The following is a 22,850-nucleotide window of genomic DNA, read 5'->3' as shown; positions in this document are numbered from 1 at the left end:
GAAAGCAGTTGCTCCCACAGCTCAAACCAACCGGAACTTCTGGAACCCGCTTGGACCAGGAGTTTCTCCTTTGCAGTCTGGTAGATCATCTACCATTAAACACAGGATTTTATGTACAAATATATACATGACAATGCAGTCATGTCCAAAAGAGCTGGTGTGAATTCCTGTTCCTAACCCACTCCATGTGCAACAGGTCACATTTCAGTCACTGACAGCTTACAGGACTGCCCCTGTTAGCAATAGAAGAAGAAATAATACAATATTGTTTAATATGTTACATTTGCGATATACTGTTCCGAGGCTGTATCTTGGGAACCCCAAGATATTTGCCAGAGGATGAGAAATTAGCAAATCTCCTAAAGGCCCGAAAGAACTCTGATGGACGCTATGTAACCGCTACGGGCCAGATAGTAATATCCCCCTTGGTGATGCGAGAAATACTTCAGACAAGACATAATGAGTGTCACTGGGGTGCAGAGGCAATGGTACCATTTTTAAAACGTAGCATTGTCTCTACACATATGTTAACAATGGCAAAATCAGTAATGTCAGCGTGCGATTTGTCTGAAAAATAATCCAGTAGCAAGAAAACATGCTGAAATGGGAAGAGTTAGAGTAGGAATAGAACCAGGAGATTACTGGCAAGTTGATTTTGTAGCGGTACCTAGGACTGGGGGATATAGGTATTTGTTAGTAGGGGTTGACACCTTTTTCGGATGGCCAGAAGCCCTTCCCTGTTGCACCAATCAAGCTAAAGAGACAGTAAAATGGTTATATAATGGAAAACCATTCCGAGGTTTGGGGTTTCCGTTAGGAATATCCTCGGATAGGGGACCCCACTTTGTTGCATCTGTGGTTAAAGACGTAAGCCGGCTATTAGGAATTTCTTGGAATTTACATACTGCATGGAGACTCCAATCTAGCGGACAGGTAGAAAGGATGAACCAAACTCTAAAGGGACAGATCAGTAAAATCTGCCAGGAAGCCAAAATACAATGGCCACAAGCTTTGCCTATAGCTTTACTGAGAATAAGGATAAAGCCAAGGAGTGGAATGTCAGTAAGCCCATATGAGATAATGTATGGAAAGCCTTATGAATCCCCAGAACCAAATCCTAATATGCATATAACAGGGAGCCAGGATGTTTATAATTATATATTGTCTCTTGGTAAAACTTTAGCTCAACTTCAAAGTGTTCTGGTGTGGAACCGACCGTTGTCACTGGAAAATCCTGTCCACGATATTCAGCCAGGTGACCGAGTGTACATTAAAAACTGGAATGAAGAACCCCTGAGAGAACGGTGGGCCGGACCTTATCAAGTATTATTGACTACTTTTACAGCTGTAAAGGTAGAAGGGGTGGATGCTTGGATTCATTATACTCGGGTGAAAAAGGTTCCCGAATTTTGGTCAGTGTGAGCAATCGGAAATACAAAACTACAGATGAGGCGCGTATAACCATACAATGTTGGGGTTCTTAACAACGGTAACGATAACAGTAATTGTTTTGTGTAAATACCTTGTAATTGAGTTCCTAGAAATACCAGAAAAATATAAGAAAGAGGAAATATTCGAAGGAGAAAATGTTACTTTGGAATGTCGAATGCATAACAATAAACCAATAACAATTAGCTCTCTACAGGTGGTCTGGGAAAAAATAAATGACTCCGGACAGAGCCAGGAAATATACGTAGACACAACCAGGGACAATACAGGATTGAAGGCTAGATGGAAGGGGAAGGCGTACGTAAGTAAAACCATAGAATTGGGACAACAACTGAGAGGAGCTACCACCTGAACCCTGTTTAGTGTTACTAAAGTCAACAAAGGAAACTAGCGGTGCATGGTAACACATGAAAATAGCCCAGATTACGGGATAAGAGAAATATTGGTATATCCGAAATTGGATAAAGGAATATTGGTAGCCCACCGAAAAGGATCTAGAAGAAAAAGAGAGGGCCAGGTACCATGGACACAAGTGGTACAGATCCCACACAGGCAACCATCAGAGAATTTACTGGTCGGATGGATTAAAGATTTTGCCATAATTAAAGGAACTGATAGAATTACTGCTTGTATGCCCATTCCAAAAGCAACGGGGGACCCGCTTGAGTGGGGTATAATAACCTCCCCACTGCCCCAAGTAAAAGGAAATGAAACAATTCAATGTAAAGAAGTGAAAGTTTTAGAGAGGATAAATGTTACACAATACTATAGGAAACTGAGCCCCCCCAACATCAAGGTCTGAATGTGAAAAGAAGAACTACCAATTCATAACGATAGGCAGATTTAAGAATGTGGGACAGTGTTATTACGACAAACTACGTGTAGTAGAAGGAGTTAGAGAAAAGATTGTTTGGGAATGTCAAGAGAAAAATGAGCCAAAAGGAATGAAAGGGTGGGATAGTTCTTGGACAGTAAGTTTATTGCAGAAATTCCAGTATGGAGGGAATACATCATGGTGTATTAAATGGCAGGTTTCCCTGCAGAATGGAACTGATCAGTTTTATACAGTAAGCCGGGTTGATAGTAGTGGTAGACAAGAGTCAACAAAGGTAGCTTGGTGGACTTGTGAGAAGAAATACACTTGCGACAGTAATAATGAAGATATCAAGCACTTACTTCCGGTATTGATAGCTCTTAGGGCAGGATGTGTTTGCCGAGGAATTAAGTACAATTTGGAAAGAAATAGCCAGGCTAGTCAAGTTGCAGTGGATTGTAGCTATAGTACCATACAAAGTCCAGGACAATTTGTATGGGCAGCCAGTAATGGAACTTGGACTACACACCTGCCGATAGATGGGGAGCTAAAAGAAATAATTCTAGGACTCCCTCCCCACACTGCGTCCAATAGGGAAAAAGTCTCCTTTTAAGGGAAAGTTGGAAACCCTACAAATTAGTAGAGCAAAAAGAAGTTTAGAAGAAGGGGCAGATGAAGATATATGGCATGAACCCTCGGATGGAGTAAAATTCAATTGGGCATTAGAATCTCTATTTGCAAAGGTAGTTACTTATCGAAATAGGGAAATGATTTATAAACTTACAGGACAAGTGAGTAGGCGCACGAGAGCCACAAAAGAAGGCTTTAGAGACCTTAATATCCAACTACAATCTACAACTAAAATGGTGCTACAAAAATCTATTGGCATTAGATACACTGTTATTAAAGGAACATGGAGTATGCAGATTTCTAAAAGATCATATTGATCATTGCTGCATTCACATTTCAAATGTGACTATTGATGTAGAACATGTCATAGAACAACTGGCTTGAGTAGAACAAGAAGCAGAACAGGAAGAGAAAGATATGACAACAAGCTGGTTGGATAAAATTTTTAGCTGATGGACTATTAGTAACTGGGTTAAGTCCTTACTGGAGACAATAATTATATTGGTGATTGTAGGGATACTAATTTGCTTAACATTTATAATGCTGAAAAGTCTGATGCTAAGGAAGACAACCTGGAACTGGACAGTGATGCAAACCATTGCTCGGCAAATGGAACCACGTCCTCAATATCCTCCACCAGCATCTAACAACTTCGGATTTCAGAGAAAGAATCTGAGGAACCCAGGAGGCGAAATGCAATGAAAACTGAATAGACAAAATCGGTTTCAGATCAAGTGAAACCAACCAGAAGAGCGAACATAAAATAAAGCAGAAGTGGTGGACTTATGAAATGTTGTGACAATCCTAATCTTTGTAATTTTCTTGCTTCCTAATGAAGTTATTTTCCTTGATTATATTATTGGTGAGCACTGAGTGTAAAACATTTTAGTTAGTTAGTGAAAGCATTTGCCCTCCTCGAAGGAGTGAAATGCTTTCAAAGGGGGGAAATGTTAGTAACAGAAGAAGAAATAATACAATATTGTTTAATATGTTACATTTGCGATGTACTGTTCCGAGGCTGTACTTGGAAGATACAAAATATATGTGCAAGGGTAACATGAGAACGCACCAATTCATGATGAGGAGTAAGGAGGATTAAAAGAATGCTCAATTTGCAAGACTTCTAGATAACTGGGGCTTCTTGGACTCTGGGAACTGGATCAAACCAACCCTGCGGTTTGGACTGAGACCAAGGGCTCAGAGAGCATGCGTGAGAAGGAAAGGTTAAAAAGTTCAACTCTGATGAAGACATCTTACTTCATCCTGACGACCATCAGAGATTAGTACGCAAGCGCAGAAGGACTGATGATTAGCATACGAAGCGAGGCTAGGCGGAGCTAGGAAATGAATATGCATAGATGAGTTGTGAAACCTAATGTGTCTGTAATATCTTAGGGGATAAAAGAGAACTAAGAGAACAAATCAGACAAAGTTAGATTTGGGCAGGCATGCCCCTAACTTCCAGCACCTAATAAAACACCTTCATATAATCTTTGTGGATTATGTGTCTTCATGAACGCTAACACCCCCATCTGACATCCTTGTCCTGCGGGGCTGGGGCTGCAGGCGGTGCTCTGCGCTGCTTCCCCAGCCCTTGCCCCCCAGCGGCCTTTCCCTCCGTGCTGAGCGGGGCTGGCTAAAGCCCATCCCTGTGTCCGGTCTCGGCTGCTCCCCGTGCGCTGGGGCCTGTCCTGGTCTGGCCCCGTTCCAGCATGCCACGCTGTTGCTGCATCTCGGGCTCGGCTTTTTCCCTTCCAGGCTTTCCTGTACAAGGCTCTTGGGACAACGCTGGGAGCTTGTCAGGAACTCCCACACGTCCAAGAGAAGCCGCTGCAACATCTGAAGAAAGCAAAACCTGAGGAGCCATCTGAGGCCCAGGTGAGTTTCCCTGGTCTGTCCCTGGGGGAAAGGGCTTCTTCCGGCCCTGCTCCAGGCCTTTTCCATCTCCTCATCGCTGCCTGCTACTGTGGCTGGCCGTGACTGAACGTCTGGGCCTGTGCCAACTGTCCCTTGGTCTTTTGTTGCAGGGAATCATTTTTCTTGTCTGCCAAGCCGCCGACAGCCACTTCCGCCTGGCCTTGGAGACCTTCACAACGTTTGCTGCCACACTGTGCAACGCCCAGTGTTTTGGGGCTTCCAGACGCAAGAAGGTGAAGCGTTTGGGGTTTCACTCATTGGCTTTCTTCCACCTTCTTTTCACTTCTGCACCAGTAGCGGCCAAATCATGGCAGCTGCATTTAGGTTGCCCCTAGTGTAAGAGCCCCTCGAGACCTGCGCTTCGAAGGGGACCCCCCGCAGCTGGGGCCCGTGGGGTGTCTTCGGAGAGGATGGGGTTTTGTGCCTCGTGGATCCGAGCTGCAGCGGCTGCTTGCACACAGCCCTGTTCCCCTGACCGAAATGCAGCGTGACAGAGGCTGCGCCCTTCCGGCCCAGCCCCATGCGAGAGCCCGGCCTGCGGGCTCGGAACAACTCCTGGCCCCAGAGCTCACAGAGAGCTGGGGGAGCAGCTTGAGGAGCTGCCAGGACGTGCCCGGGGAAATAAGAAGCTGGTGCAGGGGCAGGGCAGCTCCTGCCTCGGGAGCCCAAGGGGCATCGTGGGGTGTGGGGGGCCATCGGGCAGACGTCTCACAGCATCTTTACCAACGCAGATGACCCAGGCCAGCAGGAGAGCTCAGGCCACTTGCAATGCTGCCAAGAGGAGCAGCATCTACAAGAGGGAGGGCTGGTCTGTTGTGCCCAGTGACCTGTAGGGAAGGTTCTGGGCGGGGAGAAAGGCTCTGGTCCTCCTGCCATCTGGCAGGGAAGATAAGGAGCCCCAGGGTCTCCCTCACTTTGGAGTTGGGGGGTATTTGCTGCCGGGGAGGAGAGAGCAGCTGCTGGAGCTGAAGGCAGCACTCACCGCCACAGGCTAGGCTGGTTAGATTTGGGGCGGTCGATGAGGACAAGACCAGATGCCATTTGACCGTCTCTGGAGAGCGCTAGTAACTCTTTTTTTTTTTTTTTCCTCTTCCTTTTTCCCCTTGCCAGCAAGCTGAAGATCTCTTTTAGCAGGAAGGAAATTTGCAGCCTGCTGTCTGACTGCTGCCAGTCCGTTCTGCCACTTCCTTCAGCGGATGAGCAGATGGAGGAGATAGGGAACGCGGAGGTGGCATTGCTGCAGCTACAGGTACCTTGCTGTCCCTTCCCTGCCCACATCTTGGTCAGGACCCCACCCCCCAGCACAACCTGTGCGCTGGCAGCAACCGTGATACCGCATCTCTGTCCCTCTCCTCTGCTTCCAGTCTCTGCACATGGCCACGAAGGCTCTGGGCCGGCTCATGGCAGTCCTGCTCAAGACAAAGCCAACCACTGTCGTCTTCGTAGACATCGTCCACGTGAGTATCCATGGGGCGGTGGGGAAAGCATCCCTCCTGTCAGTAGTGGGGACCGAGATCTGGGGCCCCTGGCGAATTAGCAGAGGAGCAGGAACCTCCTGCTGCCATGCCAGGTCACTGTGACCTCAGGGAGGCAAAGAAATGGGCCCTGCAGGGGGGAGAGCCAAGAGGCATCCCTTGGCCGGCTGGAGCAAGGAGATGGCTGCATGAAAAAGCTCCTGGGTGGGGGCAGGTGTGTCTGAAGAGAGTGGGGCAGTGCAGGCAGCAGTGCCAGTGCCCACTCGGTGGGGCCGCGGGGCAGGCCCTCAGGAAAAGTGCCAGGAAGGGAGGGAAATGGAGAGGGATGGCGGGAAGGGAAAGATGCCCCCTGTGAGACAGAGCTGTTCTGCCCAGGTACTGTGGCTCCGGCTCTCCTCGGACAATCCGTGGGAGCGCAAGAGGGCCCTGCAGGTCTACGCCCAGCTGCTGGTGGATTGCAGAGATGGAGTCACTTTCCAGGTGAGTAAGGATGCCCACCGTGTGCCCCTGCTCCCTGGAACCACTGGGGCCTGGAAGGGGAGCTCTGCCCAGCTGTGCACGGGCTTTCGGGTCCCCCAGCACTATGGGGTGGCCCCTCTGCCCAGTCCTGGCTTGAGTGGGGCACGGGTGGGAGATGCAAGGGGGCGCTGGGGCCGCCTACAGCCTTTGTTCTTCCTCTCCCCCATGCAGACAAGATGTGCCTACGTGCCGTTTGGCTCCTTGGCGGGATTGCTGGGGCCTCTGACCTATGACCCCGTGACCAGCTCCCGCCAGCTGGCCGCTACCTGCCTCAGCTCCCTTCTCCACATCCAAGGTGAGTAGAGCAGGCGCCTGCCGGCCCTCTGTGCCCCGCCTGGCCCTACCAGGCTCCCAGGGGCTGGGCCCTGCTGCCAGGAGGGAAAGGAGAGGCACGGTGCTCGGCTGCTGTCCTCTCCCCACCCTGTTCGTCCTCCACCTCCCCAGCCACCTGGGGAGGGATCCTGGCAGAGGACCACCCAGTCCCACCTGCCAGCAGCGTTTCCTGCAGCCGGGGGCACTCAGGGCCATCCCCCGCTGCTGACAGCAGGACGTAGACCCCTCAAGTGAGGAGCGTTAGGAAGGAGGGAGCTGAGCTGCAGGCCCAGAGCGTGAGGCGATGGATTTTGGTTCAACCCCTTTCCAGCCCCTTGAGAAACACTCTCTGTACTGAAGGAAGCTGCTGGATGGGGCACCAACCAACCCCCCCCCCGGGAAATCACGTCGAAGGCAGTTCTTACCACCTTTTCACCGAGCAGCATCTGTCTGCGCAGAGTAGAGTGTTGGCCTCCCAGAGACGCTGGTGGCCTGTGTGGCAGGAGGAGAGGCAGCTGCAGGGAGCAGAGGCCTGCAGCCCCTGAAACAAGCACCGCCAGCTTGTCAGCTGCAGAACCTGGCAAGGGACATCCCGCTGCACCGAGTTAAAGACTAACTACCCTGGCTTCTGGTCCCCCTTCAGCAAAGCCCGGGAACGGAAGTTCAGTTTCCCTAAGTGTGACTCCCCTTTTCTCCCCATGCTCGTTCCAGCCAAGGCCACGAACAGGGTGTTTGAGACAGACGACCCTGCGAGCTGGTGTGAGGGGCTGAGTAATCAGATCACCGCATCTCAGCAGCTCCAGACCTCTGTCAACATTGGAAAGGTAAAGAGTGCCCTCAAGTTTGCATTAAGGCCACGGACTTCATGATGGCCATCAAGGAGACCTTCCGGCGTGCCAGAGGAAGACGTGTGCGTGCTGCAGGGAACTGGATGATCACCTTCGTGAAAATATGTGGAAAGGACATTCTTCCAGACGTAAGAGACATTTTTCCGTGACGTGAACTTTCTCGTTTTGGCTGTCGCACCACACATCTTGCCGTTTGTGTGCTAAAGAAGCTCTCGGTGCAGAGCCAGGGCTTGGGCAAGGTGGTAGGGGTGAAATTTCGCCTTAAAGCTTGAAAGCGTGGCAAGGGAGCAGGCGTGGCTCATGGGCTGAACGTCCATGTCCCCGCAGAAGCAAGGACGTACCAAGACATTCCTTCTCCCCTGCTTCTTTCAGGTGCCAGGAGTCCTCTCCATCCTGCACACCTGCACATGGTCCATGCTGCAGACCTCGTTCATGTACTTTGTGCACGATGCGGTGCTGATCCTGGCCCGCTATCACGAGGAGCTCACGACGGATGTCATCATCCAGAAGTTTGTGCCTATGGACAGGTATATGCACTACTCCCTTTCTTGCTGGGGTCAGAGAGCCGTAGCTTGTCTCCACTAGGGTGATCCAAGTGAAGCAGCAGCTCCTTTTCCTACACCAAAATGTCTGAGGTGTGCTCGTATCGCTGGTAGGAACCGGGCATCTTCAGCCCAGCTGCTGAAGAAGAGTGAGGTGAAGGCATCACAGGTAACAGAGCATATGGGCTCATGGTTGCACATCTTCTCCTTTGCAGAAACACACTGGAGCTGTGGCGGACTCTGGGGAAAGACAGCATTGGCATCTGTGTGCTGAGGCGCTTATCCGAGAAGCTGAAGAGAGTGGGAGACGACAGCTCCGAGCCCAGCTCGTCCAGTCGCAGGCTGGAGGACCACCAGCCTTCTCCGGAGTCCTTGACTGTACGTTCAGTGGCAGGGCTTTGCGTCTGCTCCCCCACACAAAGTCCGAGGCAAAGGCGTTGGGTGCCCTTTGCAAACGTCTCTGGACACTGCCAGGACGCTGTGCTGGGGCGTCTCCGCGTTAGCAGTTCGGGACGGCCGGGACAGCCGCTGCTCCCAGGCTGCAAGGCTGTCACGGATACGGGACGTGCAGGCAGTAAAAGTGCCCCAGGCAGCCAGGGGGCCGGGGCTGGTGGCAAAGCTCTTGTTTAACAGGTGGTTCTCGGTCTAATTTCCCTGTAGGTCGCCTGTGCCATCTCAGAAGTGGTGTCTGTGCAGGCCGAGAAGGGGGTCCAGAGCTTGCTTCCCTCCCTCCTCCCTGGGCTCCTGCTGCAGGTCAGCGAGGCACTGGGGGAAGAGATGCTGTTTGCGCCCCTCAGCCCCTGGAGAGGGCTCTCTGAGGATCAGCGGCGAGAGGACAACGTGCGCAGGTCAGGAGCGGGAGGAGCAGGGAAGGGGGGCTTGAATTGCCTAGGCAAGCATGTTTGTTTGTTTCCTGTCCTGCTTCCTAGGCATGAGGCCACTTGAGGCTGCGGATTTGTTTTTTTCCTCCCATCCCCGTTTGTTTGGGGTTTCTTTTCTCTGTTTTTCTCTCGGGCAGGCTGTAATTATTGCATGATGGCTTGTCCAAAGTTTGTTTTCCTTACGGTAGAGATGTCTGTGTGCTGAGGGTCTTCCTGCGCGGTGACTTCCAGGGAGCACGAGCACAGCTGCCACATCCTCGTAGGGTTTGTGGCCCAGCTCTGACCACGGGCAGCTGTGCTTTCCTGCCCTAGAGGCCCTGCCGGTGTAATTCATGGCCTGTCAGGGTGCACCAACCATTGCACTCAGGCGGTGCTGCCTCCCTGCGGAGGTTCGAGTGGTCAGGTCAGTCCCCCCACAACATAACAGGGCACTTTGCCGCAGGGTGCCCTTAAGGCCCAGCTGGGGGGCCCCATCCCGGGAATTCTTTGTAGCACCGCGCTCTGCCCCTGCTCCCGCTCCTCAAGGGCAGGAGAAAGCTGGGGCCGTCTGTAGCCTGCAAGCCCCTCTGCGCAACATGCTGGCGGCAAGGGCCCGTAGGGAGGGCTGTGGGTGCCTGGCATCGATTGAGCCTGGGGGCCCTGGGTTTTGTCCTTCTGTAAGTGGCTTGGGGCATTGCCAGGTCTAAGAAAGACAGTTGTTTTTTTGCCAGCTTTACAGACTTGGCGGCTACACAGCGTTGCTTCAGCGGTTCTTTGCCTCTCCCTCGATGGAGCTTGGGATGAGTGAAGAACCGGCTCGTAAAGCTGCTGAGCATTCTTGCTCTGCTAAGTCTTCCCCTCCGGAATGCTGCTGTGATCTGAGACTCCTCTGGCTCTTGTTCTTTCACCAGGCCTTTTTGCGAAACTCTTATGTCAGTGCTGAGCAAATGCACTCAGAAGAACTGGCTGACGCCGTCCTGGATGCAAAAAATGTCGGCGATGCTGGAGAGCCCCCACACTCATGCCGAGGGCATGTGCCTCCTGACGAGGTGAGAGCCCCAAGGCAGCATCTCACCACCTTCCTCTGGGTGGCTGCGTCCAGGGCAACGGCTGGCGGGGACCTTTCCTGCGTGCTCGGGGAGCTCTGCTGCAGGACAGAACAGCGCCTGTGCTGGAGGAGGGGAAGTCCGGGGTGGCAGCCTGCAGCCTTCCCGCCTGACCAGGCGTTGCCTCTTGTGCTCTTTGTGCAGAGTCCTGGTCCGTGCGCAGCTCATCTCACAGGAGCTGATTGAGAGCTTCTCCCAGTGGCTGGACTGCCCATCAGCAAACCTGCAGCTGACGGCCATGGCTTTCTTTGCTGAGGTGAGGCACTAGGAGGGCAGGAGGGCTCCAGAGGGCTTTTCTTAAAGATATTGCTGCTTGGGCTGCCTCTTTCTGTGGGAAGAGATCAGAAGAAAGCGTCGCCATCGAGACTCGGATGGAAGCTCCTTTGTTCGAACCCTGTTTGTGTGCTGTGCCTGGGCTGAGGTTGTGTCCTGACTCTCGTGGATGTGTTGCTCTATTGTAGCTGATGAATGACCCGCCTATCGAGGGGAGGAACGTCCTGAAGATTCTCAGGGTCTTCACTGAGAAAGCACAGCACCGAAGCAGCACCATAAGGCAGATGGCAGCGAGAGCTCTGGGCAACGCAGTCAGCAGTGTGCCCGTGGAGGTGAGACGGATTTTCCTGTGCTCTGACTGGAGCCCCTCCCTAGCAAGACCCCGGGGGAGAGCTGCTTCGAGAGCCTGGACAGAGTGGCAAAGGCAAAAACAGGGCTCTTTCCTAAGGCCACGCTCCTTCCCCTGATGCCAGCAGGGCTGCCAAGGGAAAATTTGGTGCAAAATGTCAGAGTAACAATGCTTCGTAACAGACCTGTCAGCCACGTAAAGAGCAGCTCTTTGAGGCAGGAAGAGCCCTAAGTCTGTGCGTGTCTTTGGCTTTGCAGGTGCGAAAGCACAGGAGACCTGTTGTACAGGTGCTGCAACAGAGCCTGGCGGACATTGCCTGTCCCGAGGTGGTTGCAGAAAGCATGGTGGCGCTAGCTGAGTTCGTGAGGGTGCTGCAGGCAGTGAACTTGGGATCGGCCTTTGAAGCCATCGCCAGGTCCACCAAGATGTTCTTCGAGTCTGTGAGTGAACCCAACTCTTTCTGCCGCTGGTCTGAGAAGTGGGGGGTGGGCAGGGGCCTGCACGCGCCGCGTGGATGGCCTCTGCTGGCTGAATGTCTGCTTTGGCCTCGTTACCCAGCTGACAAACGGGTTTCTGGGTTGCAGGAACTAGAGTACCTTCGCTACTCGGCACTATGTCTAGCATGTCTAGCTAGTTTACATGTCTAGCACTAGACATATAAAAAAAGGCCCAGCAATCCCGCCAAGGAGCCAACCCGCTAAGTTTGTAAGCATCTGCCTCGGTAAGTTTCTTATCAAACACGCACATTGGGAACAAACGCCGACTCCACGCCACCGGGCCCTGGGGGACGCAAAGCCCCATCTTGGGGAGGGCTGGCGTGCTGTTACAGCGTGCCCTTATGGCGTGTTGTTACAGCGTGCCCTTATGGCATGCTGTTACAGCGTGCCCCTATGGCGTGCTGTTACAGCGTGCCCTTATGGCGTGCTGTTACAGCGTGCCCTTATGACACCGGGGCCATGGGCTGCACCCGCCGTGCCACAGTGGCGCCGCAAGCTCTGATTCGCTGAGAGGTGTCTCCGGGTGCCCCGGTGGAGTCCTCCCGGTCCATTGGGGAACCGGCTGGCACCATCTGGAACAGGCCAGAACCGGCCGTGCAGGCTGTGCCCGGGGCAGCCCCAGCCTTGGCTCCCTCAGGGCCGCTCCTGCAGCCCCCCGCAACCCAGCCCTCGCGCCCTGCCCCCAACGTGGGGTGGGAGGACGGGGCAGGGGGACGGGAGCAGGCCTCAGCCCAGAGGCGCTGAGCAGCGGCGGTGCGCTGGGCCCTGCCCCGCTCTCCCCTCGCCCAGCCTGGCTGTGGCTGCCGTCAGGCAGCTGAGGCACTCCGTCCCCTGGCATCGCACGTGCTGGCTGCTCCCCTCCCAGCCTCGTCCTGCACAGGGCTGGAAACGGTTCCGATCCCATCCCATCCCTGAGGACTGGGGTGAGGCCGACCTGCCCGCAGTGCCCAGGTCTCTCTCCTGGCCCACCTTGACGACAGGAGCGACGTTTGCTTTCTCCCAGTCCTCAGCAGCCTCTCCTGATCGCGGTGACATTTGAAGGATAATCCTGGGAGGCCTCACGGTGAGGTCCGCCAACTCCTTCAGAAGCCATTTGTGCATCCTGCCAGGCCTCGCCCCACAGGCTCCAGCGTGCCCCCCCTGGCCCTGGGAAAAAGACCCTTTGTCCACAGTGGTGAGGCCACGTTGAGTTGTATTTCCCCAAGTACACAGCGGTGAGACCACGTGCGGAATTTTATTGCCCACAGTGTGCCACAGTCACGGAGGGCTTTGTCTGCCGCCTGCCACGCTCGGGTGTCCTCAGTGCTGCTCAGGCCTTGGAAAGCTGCAACAAGACAGAAAGAGCTGTGAGCAGCCAGCCCAGGCAGCTGTCCCCCCTGCCACCCTGGAGCTGCTCCCCCCTGGCTGGCCGGCCCCTGGTGGCGGGCATTTGCCGGGCTGCTTCTGGGCTCTGACCTCTGCCCAGACCCACGGATCCGGAGCTCAGCCCCACGTGAACCGACCTGCTATCTGACGGAGCCTCAATTCCTTCTTCTTCTTCTCGCCAGGATGTCATCTAAAGTACAGAGCAAAGAGGCAAACATCAGAGCACTGCTCCACAGCCCTGGCTTCCCGCCCTGCCCTACAGCTGGGACACATACTTGGGGAGCCACTGTGCAAGGCTCTAAATATCACAACTTGATGGTTGCTAAAGCTTTTTAAGGAACTCGGAGGCAGGTTGCAATGAAAAGCCCTGTGTCCCTGTCTACCCCATCTTGAGCCCATGGTACACAGCACGGTGGGTGCTGTGGCTCAGCCTCCGGAGCAGGCCCCGGCAAGGATGAACCAGCAAGCTGGTGCCTGGCAGGCTGCGGGGGGCAGGCTGGACTCGCTGCCCACCACGCTGCCTGCACCTCCCCGGGACGGGGCAGCGAGCCAATCTGAGCATCGCCCCGTGAGGGGCCCGGCCACTCTGCTAGCGCCAGCTGTGTGGTGCTTCTCCTGCACACAGGCCAAGCTCTGAGCAACACTGTCTGCCCTGTTCTGCAAAGGCAGGGCCCAGAGGAAAGAGGAAAGAGAAAGCAGTTGCTCCCACAGCTCAAACCAACCGGAACTTCTGGAACCCGCTTGGACCAGGAGTTTCTCCTTTGCAGTCTGGTAGATCATCTACCATTAAACACAGGATTTTATGTACAAATATATACATGACAATGCAGTCATGTCCAAAAGAGCTGGTGTGAATTCCTGTTCCTAACCCACTCCATGTGCAACAGGTCACATTTCAGTCACTGACAGCTTACAGGACTGCCCCTGTTAGCAATAGAAGAAGAAATAATACAATATTGTTTAATATGTTACATTTGCGATATACTGTTCCGAGGCTGTATCTTGGGAACCCCAAGATATTTGCCAGAGGATGAGAAATTAGCAAATCTCCTAAAGGCCCGAAAGAACTCTGATGGACGCTATGTAACCGCTACGGGCCAGATAGTAATATCCCCCTTGGTGATGCGAGAAATACTTCAGACAAGACATAATGAGTGTCACTGGGGTGCAGAGGCAATGGTACCATTTTTAAAACGTAGCATTGTCTCTACACATATGTTAACAATGGCAAAATCAGTAATGTCAGCGTGCGATTTGTCTGAAAAATAATCCAGTAGCAAGAAAACATGCTGAAATGGGAAGAGTTAGAGTAGGAATAGAACCAGGAGATTACTGGCAAGTTGATTTTGTAGCGGTACCTAGGGCTGGGGGATATAGGTATTTGTTAGTAGGGGTTGACACCTTTTTCGGATGGCCAGAAGCCCTTCCCTGTTGCACCAATCAAGCTAAAGAGACAGTAAAATGGTTATATAATGGAAAACCATTCCGAGGTTTGGGGTTTCCGTTAGGAATATCCTCGGATAGGGGACCCCACTTTGTTGCATCTGTGGTTAAAGACGTAAGCCGGCTATTAGGAATTTCTTGGAATTTACATACTGCATGGAGACTCCAATCTAGCGGACAGGTAGAAAGGATGAACCAAACTCTAAAGGGACAGATCAGTAAAATCTGCCAGGAAGCCAAAATACAATGGCCACAAGCTTTGCCTATAGCTTTACTGAGAATAAGGATAAAGCCAAGGAGTGGAATGTCAGTAAGCCCATATGAGATAATGTATGGAAAGCCTTATGAATCCCCAGAACCAAATCCTAATATGCATATAACAGGGAGCCAGGATGTTTATAATTATATATTGTCTCTTGGTAAAACTTTAGCTCAACTTCAAAGTGTTCTGGTGTGGAACCGACCGTTGTCACTGGAAAATCCTGTCCACGATATTCAGCCAGGTGACCGAGTGTACATTAAAAGCTGGAATGAAGAACCCCTGAGAGAACGGTGGGCCGGACCTTATCAAGTATTATTGACTACTTTTACAGCTGTAAAGGTAGAAGGGGTGGATGCTTGGATTCATTATACTCGGGTGAAAAAGGTTCCCGAATTTTGGTCAGTGCGAGCAATCGGAAATACAAAACTACAGATGAGGCGCGTATAACCATACAATGTTGGGGTTCTTAACAACGGTAACGATAACAGTAATTGTTTTGTGTAAATACCTTGTAATTGAGTTCCTAGAAATACCAGAAAAATATAAGAAAGAGGAAATATTCGAAGGAGAAAATGTTACTTTGGAATGTCGAATGCATAACAATAAACCAATAACAATTAGCTCTCTACAGGTGGTCTGGGAAAAAATAAATGACTCCGGACAGAGCCAGGAAATATACGTAGACACAACCAGGGACAATACAGGATTGAAGGCTGGATGGAAGGGGAAGGCGTACGTAAGTAAAACCATAGAATTGGGACAACAACTGAGAGGAGCTACCACCTGAACCCTGTTTAGTGTTACTAAAGTCAACAAAGGAAACTAGCGGTGCATGGTAACACATGAAAATAGCCCAGATTACGGGATAAGAGAAATATTGGTATATCCGAAATTGGATAAAGGAATATTGGTAGCCCACCGAAAAGGATCTAGAAGAAAAAGAGAGGGCCAGGTACCATGGACACAAGTGGTACAGATCCCACACAGGCAACCATCAGAGAATTTACTGGTCGGATGGATTAAAGATTTTGCCATAATTAAAGGAACTGATAGAATTACTGCTTGTATGCCCATTCCAAAAGCAACGGGGGACCCGCTTGAGTGGGGTATAATAACCTCCCCACTGCCCCAAGTAAAAGGAAATGAAACAATTCAATGTAAAGAAGTGAAAGTTTTAGAGAGGATAAATGTTACACAATACTATAGGAAACTGAGCCCCCCCAACATCAAGGTCTGAATGTGAAAAGAAGAACTACCAATTCATAACGATAGGCAGATTTAAGAATGTGGGACAGTGTTATTACGACAAACTACGTGTAGTAGAAGGAGTTAGAGAAAAGATTGTTTGGGAATGTCAAGAGAAAAATGAGCCAAAAGGAATGAAAGGGTGGGATAGTTCTTGGACAGTAAGTTTATTGCAGAAATTCCAGTATGGAGGGAATACATCATGGTGTATTAAATGGCAGGTTTCCCTGCAGAATGGAACTGATCAGTTTTATACAGTAAGCCGGGTTGATAGTAGTGGTAGACAAGAGTCAACAAAGGTAGCTTGGTGGACTTGTGAGAAGAAATACACTTGCGACAGTAATAATGAAGATATCAAGCACTTACTTCCGGTATTGATAGCTCTTAGGGCAGGATGTGTTTGCCGAGGAATTAAGTACAATTTGGAAAGAAATAGCCAGGCTAGTCAAGTTGCAGTGGATTGTAGCTATAGTACCATACAAAGTCCAGGACAATTTGTATGGGCAGCCAGTAATGGAACTTGGACTACACACCTGCCGATAGATGGGGAGCTAAAAGAAATAATTCTAGGACTCCCTCCCCACACTGCGTCCAATAGGGAAAAAGTCTCCTTTTAAGGGAAAGTTGGAAACCCTACAAATTAGTAGAGCAAAAAGAAGTTTAGAAGAAGGGGCAGATGAAGATATATGGCATGAACCCTCGGATGGAGTAAAATTCAATTGGGCATTAGAATCTCTATTTGCAAAGGTAGTTACTTATCGAAATAGGGAAATGATTTATAAACTTACAGGACAAGTGAGTAGGCGCACGAGAGCCACAAAAGAAGGCTTTAGAGACCTTAATATCCAACTACAATCTACAACTAAAATGGTGCTACAAAAATCTATTGGCATTAGATACACTGTTATTAAAGGAACATGGAGTATGCAGATTTCTAAAAGATCATATTGATCATTGCTGCATTCACATTTCAAATGTGACTATTGATGTAGAACATGTCATAGAACAACTGGCTTGAGTAGAACAAGAAGCAGAACAGGAAGAGAAAGATATGACAACAAGCTGGTTGGATAAAATTTTTAGCTGATGGACTATTAGTAACTGGGTTAAGTCCTTACTGGAGACAATAATTATATTGGTGATTGTAGGGATACTAATTTGCTTAACATTTATAATGCTGAAAAGTCTGATGCTAAGGAAGACAACCTGGAACTGGACAGTGATGCAAACCATTGCTCGGCAAATGGAACCACGTCCTCAATATCCTCCACCAGCATCTAACAACTTCGGATTTCAGAGAAAGAATCTGAGGAACCCAGGAGGCGAAATGCAATGAAAACTGAGTAGACAAAATCGGTTTCAGATCAAGTGAAACCAACCAGAAGAGCGAACATAAAATAAAGCAGAAGTGGTGGACTTATGAAATGTTGTGACAATCCTAATCTTTGTAATTTTCTTGCTTCCTAATGAAGTTATTTTCCTTGATTATATTATTGGTGAGCACTGAGTGTAAAACATTTTAGTTAGTTAGTGAAAGCATTTGCCCTCCTCGAAGGAGTGAAATGCTTTCAAAGGGGGGAAATGTTAGTAACAGAAGAAGAAATAATACAATATTGTTTAATATGTTACATTTGCGATGTACTGTTCCGAGGCTGTACTTGGAAGATACAAAATATATGTGCAAGGGTAACATGAGAACGCACCAATTCATGATGAGGAGTAAGGAGGATTAAAAGAATGCTCAATTTGCAAGACGTCTAGATAACTGGGGCTTCTTGGACTCTGGGAACTGGATCAAACCAACCTTGCGGTTTGGACTGAGACCAAGGGCTCAGAGAGCATGCGTGAGAAGGAAAGGTTAAAAAGTTCAACTCTGATGAAGACATCTTACTTCATCCTGACGACCATCAGAGATTAGTACGCAAGCGCAGAAGGACTGATGATTAGCATACGAAGCGAGGCTAGGCGGAGCTAGGAAATGAATATGCATAGATGAGTTGTGAAACCTAATGTGTCTGTAATATCTTAGGGGATAAAAGAGAACTAAGAGAACAAATCAGACAAAGTTAGATTTGGGCAGGCATGCCCCTAACTTCCAGCACCTAATAAAACACCTTCATATAATCTTTGTGGATTATGTGTCTTCATGAACGCTAACACCCCCATCTGACATCCTCGTCCTGCGGGGCTGGGGCTGCAGGCGGTGCTCTGCGCTGCTTCCCCAGCCCTTGCCCCCCAGCGGCCTTTCCCTCCGTGCTGAGCGGGGCTGGCTAAAGCCCATCCCTGCGTCCGGTCTCGGCTGCTCCCCGTGCGCTGGGGCCTGTCCTGGTCTGGCCCCGTTCCAGCATGCCACGCTGTTGCTGCATCTCGGGCTCGGCTTTTTCCCTTCCAGGCTTTCCTGTACAAGGCTCTTGGGACAACGCTGGGAGCTTGTCAGGAACTCCCACACGTCCAAGAGAAGCCGCTGCAACATCTGAAGAAAGCAAAACCTGAGGAGCCATCTGAGGCCCAGGTGAGTTTCCCTGGTCTGTCCCTGGGGGAAAGGGCTTCTTCCGGCCCTGCTCCAGGCCTTTTCCATCTCCTCATCGCTGCCTGCCACTGTGGCTGGCCGTGACTGAACGTCTGGGCCTGTGCCAACTGTCCCTCGGTCTTTTGTTGCAGGGAATCATTTCTCTTGTCTGCCAAGCCGCCGACAGCCACTTCCGCCTGGCCTTGGAGACCTTCACAACGTTTGCTGCCACACTGTGCAACGCCCAGTGTTTTGGGGCTTCCAGACGCAAGAAGGTGAAGCGTTTGGGGTTTCACTCATTGGCTTTCTTCCACCTTCTTTTCACTTCTGCACCAGTAGCGGCCAAATCATGGCAGCTGCATTTAGGTTGCCCCTAGTGTAAGAGCCCCTCGAGACCTGCGCTTCGAAGGGACCCCCCGCAGCTGGGGCCCGTGGGGTGTCTTCGGAGAGGATGGGGTTTTGTGCCTCGTGGATCCGAGCTGCAGCGGCTGCTTGCACACAGCCCTGTTCCCCTGACCGAAATGCAGCGTGACAGAGGCTGCGCCCTTCCGGCCCAGCCCCATGCGAGAGCCCGGCCTGCGGGCTCGGAACAACTCCTGGCCCCAGAGCTCACAGAGAGCTGGGGGAGCAGCTTGAGGAGCTGCCAGGACGTGCCCGGGGAAATAAGAAGCTGGTGCAGGGGCAGGGCAGCTCCTGCCTCGGGAGCCCAAGGGGCATCGTGGGGGGTGGGGGGCCATCGGGCAGACGTCTCACAGCATCTTTACCAACGCAGATGACCCGGGCCAGCAGGAGAGCTCAGGCCACTTGCAATGCTGCCAAGAGGAGCAGCATCTACAAGAGGGAGGGCTGGTCTGTTGTGCCCAGTGACCTGTAGGGAAGGTTCTGGGCGGGGAGAAAGGCTCTGGTCCTCCTGCCATCTGGCAGGGAAGATAAGGAGCCCCAGGGTCTCCCTCACTTTGGAGTTGGGGGGTATTTGCTGCCGGGGAGGAGAGAGCAGCTGCTGGAGCTGAAGGCAGCACTCACCGCCACAGGCTAGGCTGGTTAGATTTGGGGCGGTCGATGAGGACAAGACCAGATGCCATTTGACCGTCTCTGGAGAGCGCTAGTAACTCTTTTTTTTTTTTTTTTTTCCTCTTCCTTTTTCCCCTTGCCAGCAAGCTGAAGATCTCTTTTAGCAGGAAGGAAATTTGCAGCCTGCTGTCTGACTGCTGCCAGTCCGTTCTGCCACTTCCTTCAGCGGATGAGCAGATGGAGGAGATAGGGAACGCGGAGGTGGCATTGCTGCAGCTACAGGTACCTTGCTGTCCCTTCCCTGCCCACATCTTGGTCAGGACCCCACCCCCGAGCACAACCTGTGCGCTGGCAGCAACCGTGATACCGCATCTCTGTCCCTCTCCTCTGCTTCCAGTCTCTGCACATGGCCACGAAGGCTCTGGGCCGGCTCATGGCAGTCCTGCTCAAGACAAAGCCAACCACTGTCGTCTTCGTAGACATCGTCCACGTGAGTATCCATGGGGCGGTGGGGAAAGCATCCCTCCTGTCAGTAGTGGGGACCGAGATCTGGGGCCCCTGGCGAATTAGCAGAGGAGCAGGAACCTCCTGCTGCCATGCCAGGTCACTGTGACCTCAGGGAGGCAAAGAAATGGGCCCTGCAGGGGGGAGAGCCAAGAGGCATCCCTTGGCCGGCTGGAGCAAGGAGATGGCTGCATGAAAAAGCTCCTGGGTGGGGGCAGGTGTGTCTGAAGAGAGTGGGGCAGTGCAGGCAGCAGTGCCAGTGCCCACTCGGTGGGGCCGCGGGGCAGGCCCTCAGGGAAAGTGCCAGGAAGGGAGGGAAATGGAGAGGGATGGCGGGAAGGGAAAGATGCCCCCTGTGAGACAGAGCTGTTCTGCCCCAGGTACTGTGGCTCCGGCTCTCCTCGGACAATCCGTGGGAGCGCAAGAGGGCCCTGCAGGTCTACGCCCAGCTGCTGGCGGATTGCAGAGATGGAGTCACTTTCCAGGTGAGTAAGGATGCCCACCGTGTGCCCGTGCTCCCTGGAACCACTGGGGCCTGGAAGGGGAGCTCTGCCCAGCTGTGCACGGGCTTTCGGGTCCCCCAGCACTATGGGGTGGCCCCTCTGCCCAGTCCTGGCTTGAGTGGGGCACGGGTGGGAGATGCAAGGGGGCGCTGGGGCCGCCTACAGCCTTTGTTCTTCCTCTCCCCCATGCAGACAAGATGTGCCTACGTGCCGTTTGGCTCCTTGGCGGGATTGCTGGGGCCTCTGACCTATGACCCCGTGACCAGCTCCCGCCAGCTGGCCGCTACCTGCCTCAGCTCCCTTCTCCACATCCAAGGTGAGTAGAGCAGGCGCCTGCCGGCCCTCTGTGCCCCGCCTGGCCCTACCAGGCTCCCAGGGGCTGGGCCCTGCTGCCAGGAGGGAAAGGAGAGGCACGGTGCTCGGCTGCTGTCCTCTCCCCACCCTGTTCGTCCTCCACCTCCCCAGCCACCTGGGGAGGGATCCTGGCAGAGGACCACCCAGTCCCACCTGCCAGCAGCGTTTCCTGCAGCCGGGGGCACTCAGGGCCATCCCCCGCTGCTGACAGCAGGACGTAGACCCCTCAAGTGAGGAGCGTTAGGAAGGAGGGAGCTGAGCTGCAGGCCCAGAGCGTGAGGCGATGGATTTTGGTTCAACCCCTTTCCAGCCCCTTGAGAAACACTCTCTGTACTGAAGGAAGCTGCTGGATGGGGCACCAACCAACCCCCCCCCCCCCCGGGAAATCACGTCGAAGGCAGTTCTTACCACCTTTTCACCGAGCAGCATCTGTCTGCGCAGAGTAGAGTGTTGGCCTCCCAGAGACGCTGGTGGCCTGTGTGGCAGGAGGAGAGGCAGCTGCAGGGAGCAGAGGCCTGCAGCCCCTGAAACAAGCACCGCCAGCTTGTCAGCTGCAGAACCTGGCAAGGGACATCCCGCTGCACCGAGTTAAAGACTAACTACCCTGGCTTCTGGTCCCCCTTCAGCAAAGCCCGGGAACGGAAGTTCAGTTTCCCTAAGTGTGACTCCCCTTTTCTCCCCATGCTCGTTCCAGCCAAGGCCACGAACAGGGTGTTTGAGACAGACGACCCTGCGAGCTGGTGTGAGGGGCTGAGTAATCAGATCGCCGCATCTCAGCAGCTCCAGACCTCTGTCAAAATTGGAAAGGTAAAGAGTGCCCTCAAGTTTGCATTAAGGCCACGGACTTCATGATGGCCATCAAGGAGACCTTCCGGCGTGCCAGAGGAAGACGTGTGCATGCTGCAGGGAACTGGATGATCACCTTCGTGAAAATATGTGGAAAGGACATTCTTCCAGACGTAAGAGACATTTTCCTGCGACGTGGACTTTCTCGTTTTGGCTGTCGCACCACACATCTTGCCGTTTGTGTGCTAAAGAAGCTCTCGGTGCAGAGCCAGGGCTTGGGCAAGGTGGTAGGGGTGAAATTTCGCCTTAAAGCTTGAAAGCGTGGCAAGGGAGCAGGCGTGGCTCATGGGCTGAACGTCCATGTCCCCGCAGAAGCAAGGACGTACCAAGACATTCCTTCTCCCCTGCTTCTTTCAGGTGCCAGGAGTCCTCTCCATCCTGCACACCTGCACATGGTCCATGCTGCAGACCTCGTTCATGTACTTTGTGCACGATGCGGTGCTGATCCTGGCCCGCTATCACGAGGAGCTCACGACGGATGTCATCATCCAGAAGTTTGTGCCTATGGACAGGTATATGCACTACTCCCTTTCTTGCTGGGGTCAGAGAGCCGTAGCTTGTCTCCACTAGGGTGATCCAAGTGAAGCAGCAGCTCCTTTTCCTACACCAAAATGTCTGAGGTGTGCTCGTATCGCTGGTAGGAACCGGGCATCTTCAGCCCAGCTGCTGAAGAAGAGTGAGGTGAAGGCATCACAGGTAACAGAGCATATGGGCTCATGGTTGCACATCTTCTCCTTTGCAGAAACACACTGGAGCTGTGGCGGACTCTGGGGAAAGACAGCATTGGCATCTGTGTGCTGAGGCGCTTATCCGAGAAGCTGAAGAGAGTGGGAGACGACAGCTCCGAGCCCAGCTCGTCCAGTCGCAGGCTGGAGGACCACCAGCCTTCTCCGGAGTCCTTGACTGTACGTTCAGTGGCAGGGCTTTGCGTCTGCTCCCCCACACAAAGTCCGAGGCAAAGGCGTTGGGTGCCCTTTGCAAACGTCTCTGGACACTGCCAGGACGCTGTGCTGGGGCGTCTCCGCGTTAGCAGTTCGGGACGGCCGGGACAGCCGCTGCTCCCAGGCTGCAAGGCTGTCACGGATACGGGACGTGCAGGCAGTAAAAGTGCCCCAGGCAGCCAGGGGGCCGGGGCTGGTGGCAAAGCTCTTGTTTAACAGGTGGTTCTCGGTCTAATTTCCCTGTAGGTCGCCTGTGCCATCTCAGAAATGGTGTCT

General features: G+C 52.5%; 1 protein-coding gene across 4 annotated transcripts; it reads left to right on the top strand.

Annotated features, from left to right (window-relative positions):
* The first annotated feature begins 5,567 nt into the window (after positions 1-5,567).
* LOC308193906 (maestro heat-like repeat-containing protein family member 2B) lies at positions 5,568-22,841 on the top strand. 4 transcript variants are annotated; one of them, XM_080589045.1, is made up of 21 exons: positions 5,568-6,267; positions 6,661-6,765; positions 6,976-7,099; positions 7,828-8,092; positions 8,337-8,491; positions 8,722-8,884; positions 9,167-9,354; positions 10,278-10,415; positions 10,617-10,728; positions 10,934-11,077; positions 11,352-11,534; positions 18,299-18,418; positions 18,568-18,690; positions 19,574-19,708; positions 19,824-19,916; positions 20,311-20,415; positions 20,626-20,749; positions 21,482-21,746; positions 21,991-22,145; positions 22,376-22,538; positions 22,821-22,841. In XM_080589045.1, exons 4-18 carry the CDS (start codon positions 7,982-7,984, stop codon positions 21,637-21,639), a joined length of 2,052 nt encoding a protein of 683 aa, XP_080445171.1. In that variant the 5' UTR covers positions 5,568-6,267; positions 6,661-6,765; positions 6,976-7,099; positions 7,828-7,981; the 3' UTR covers positions 21,640-21,746; positions 21,991-22,145; positions 22,376-22,538; positions 22,821-22,841. The 4 variants fall into 4 exon arrangements, with proteins under 4 accessions (XP_080445171.1, XP_080445170.1, XP_080445169.1 ...); XM_080589044.1 differs by having other exon boundaries at positions 5,568-6,059; positions 6,175-6,267; positions 22,376-22,833; XM_080589043.1 differs by having other exon boundaries at positions 22,376-22,833.
* The last annotated feature ends 9 nt before the right edge of the window (positions 22,842-22,850 follow it).

The sequence above is a fragment of the Anser brachyrhynchus genome (genome assembly GCF_964034855.1).
Source record: "Anser brachyrhynchus genome assembly, chromosome: 4".
In the NCBI taxonomy this organism is placed as follows: Eukaryota; Metazoa; Chordata; class Aves; order Anseriformes; family Anatidae; genus Anser; species Anser brachyrhynchus.
The sequence above is the reverse complement of the archived record's forward strand: the minus strand, read 5'-3'. Positions and strand labels throughout refer to the sequence as shown.

Excerpts from the sequence above, each read along its gene's own strand:
- LOC308193906 (XM_080589045.1), top strand. The coding sequence starts at position 7,982 with ATGATGGCCATCAAGGAGACCTTCCGGCGTGCCAGAGGAAGACGTGTG. Across the intron at positions 8,093-8,336 it reads GAAAGGACATTCTTCCAGAC|GTGCCAGGAGTCCTCTCCAT; the intron begins GTAAGAGACATT and ends TGCTTCTTTCAG. Across the intron at positions 20,750-21,481 it reads CTCCCTTCTCCACATCCAAG|CCAAGGCCACGAACAGGGTG; the intron begins GTGAGTAGAGCA and ends TGCTCGTTCCAG.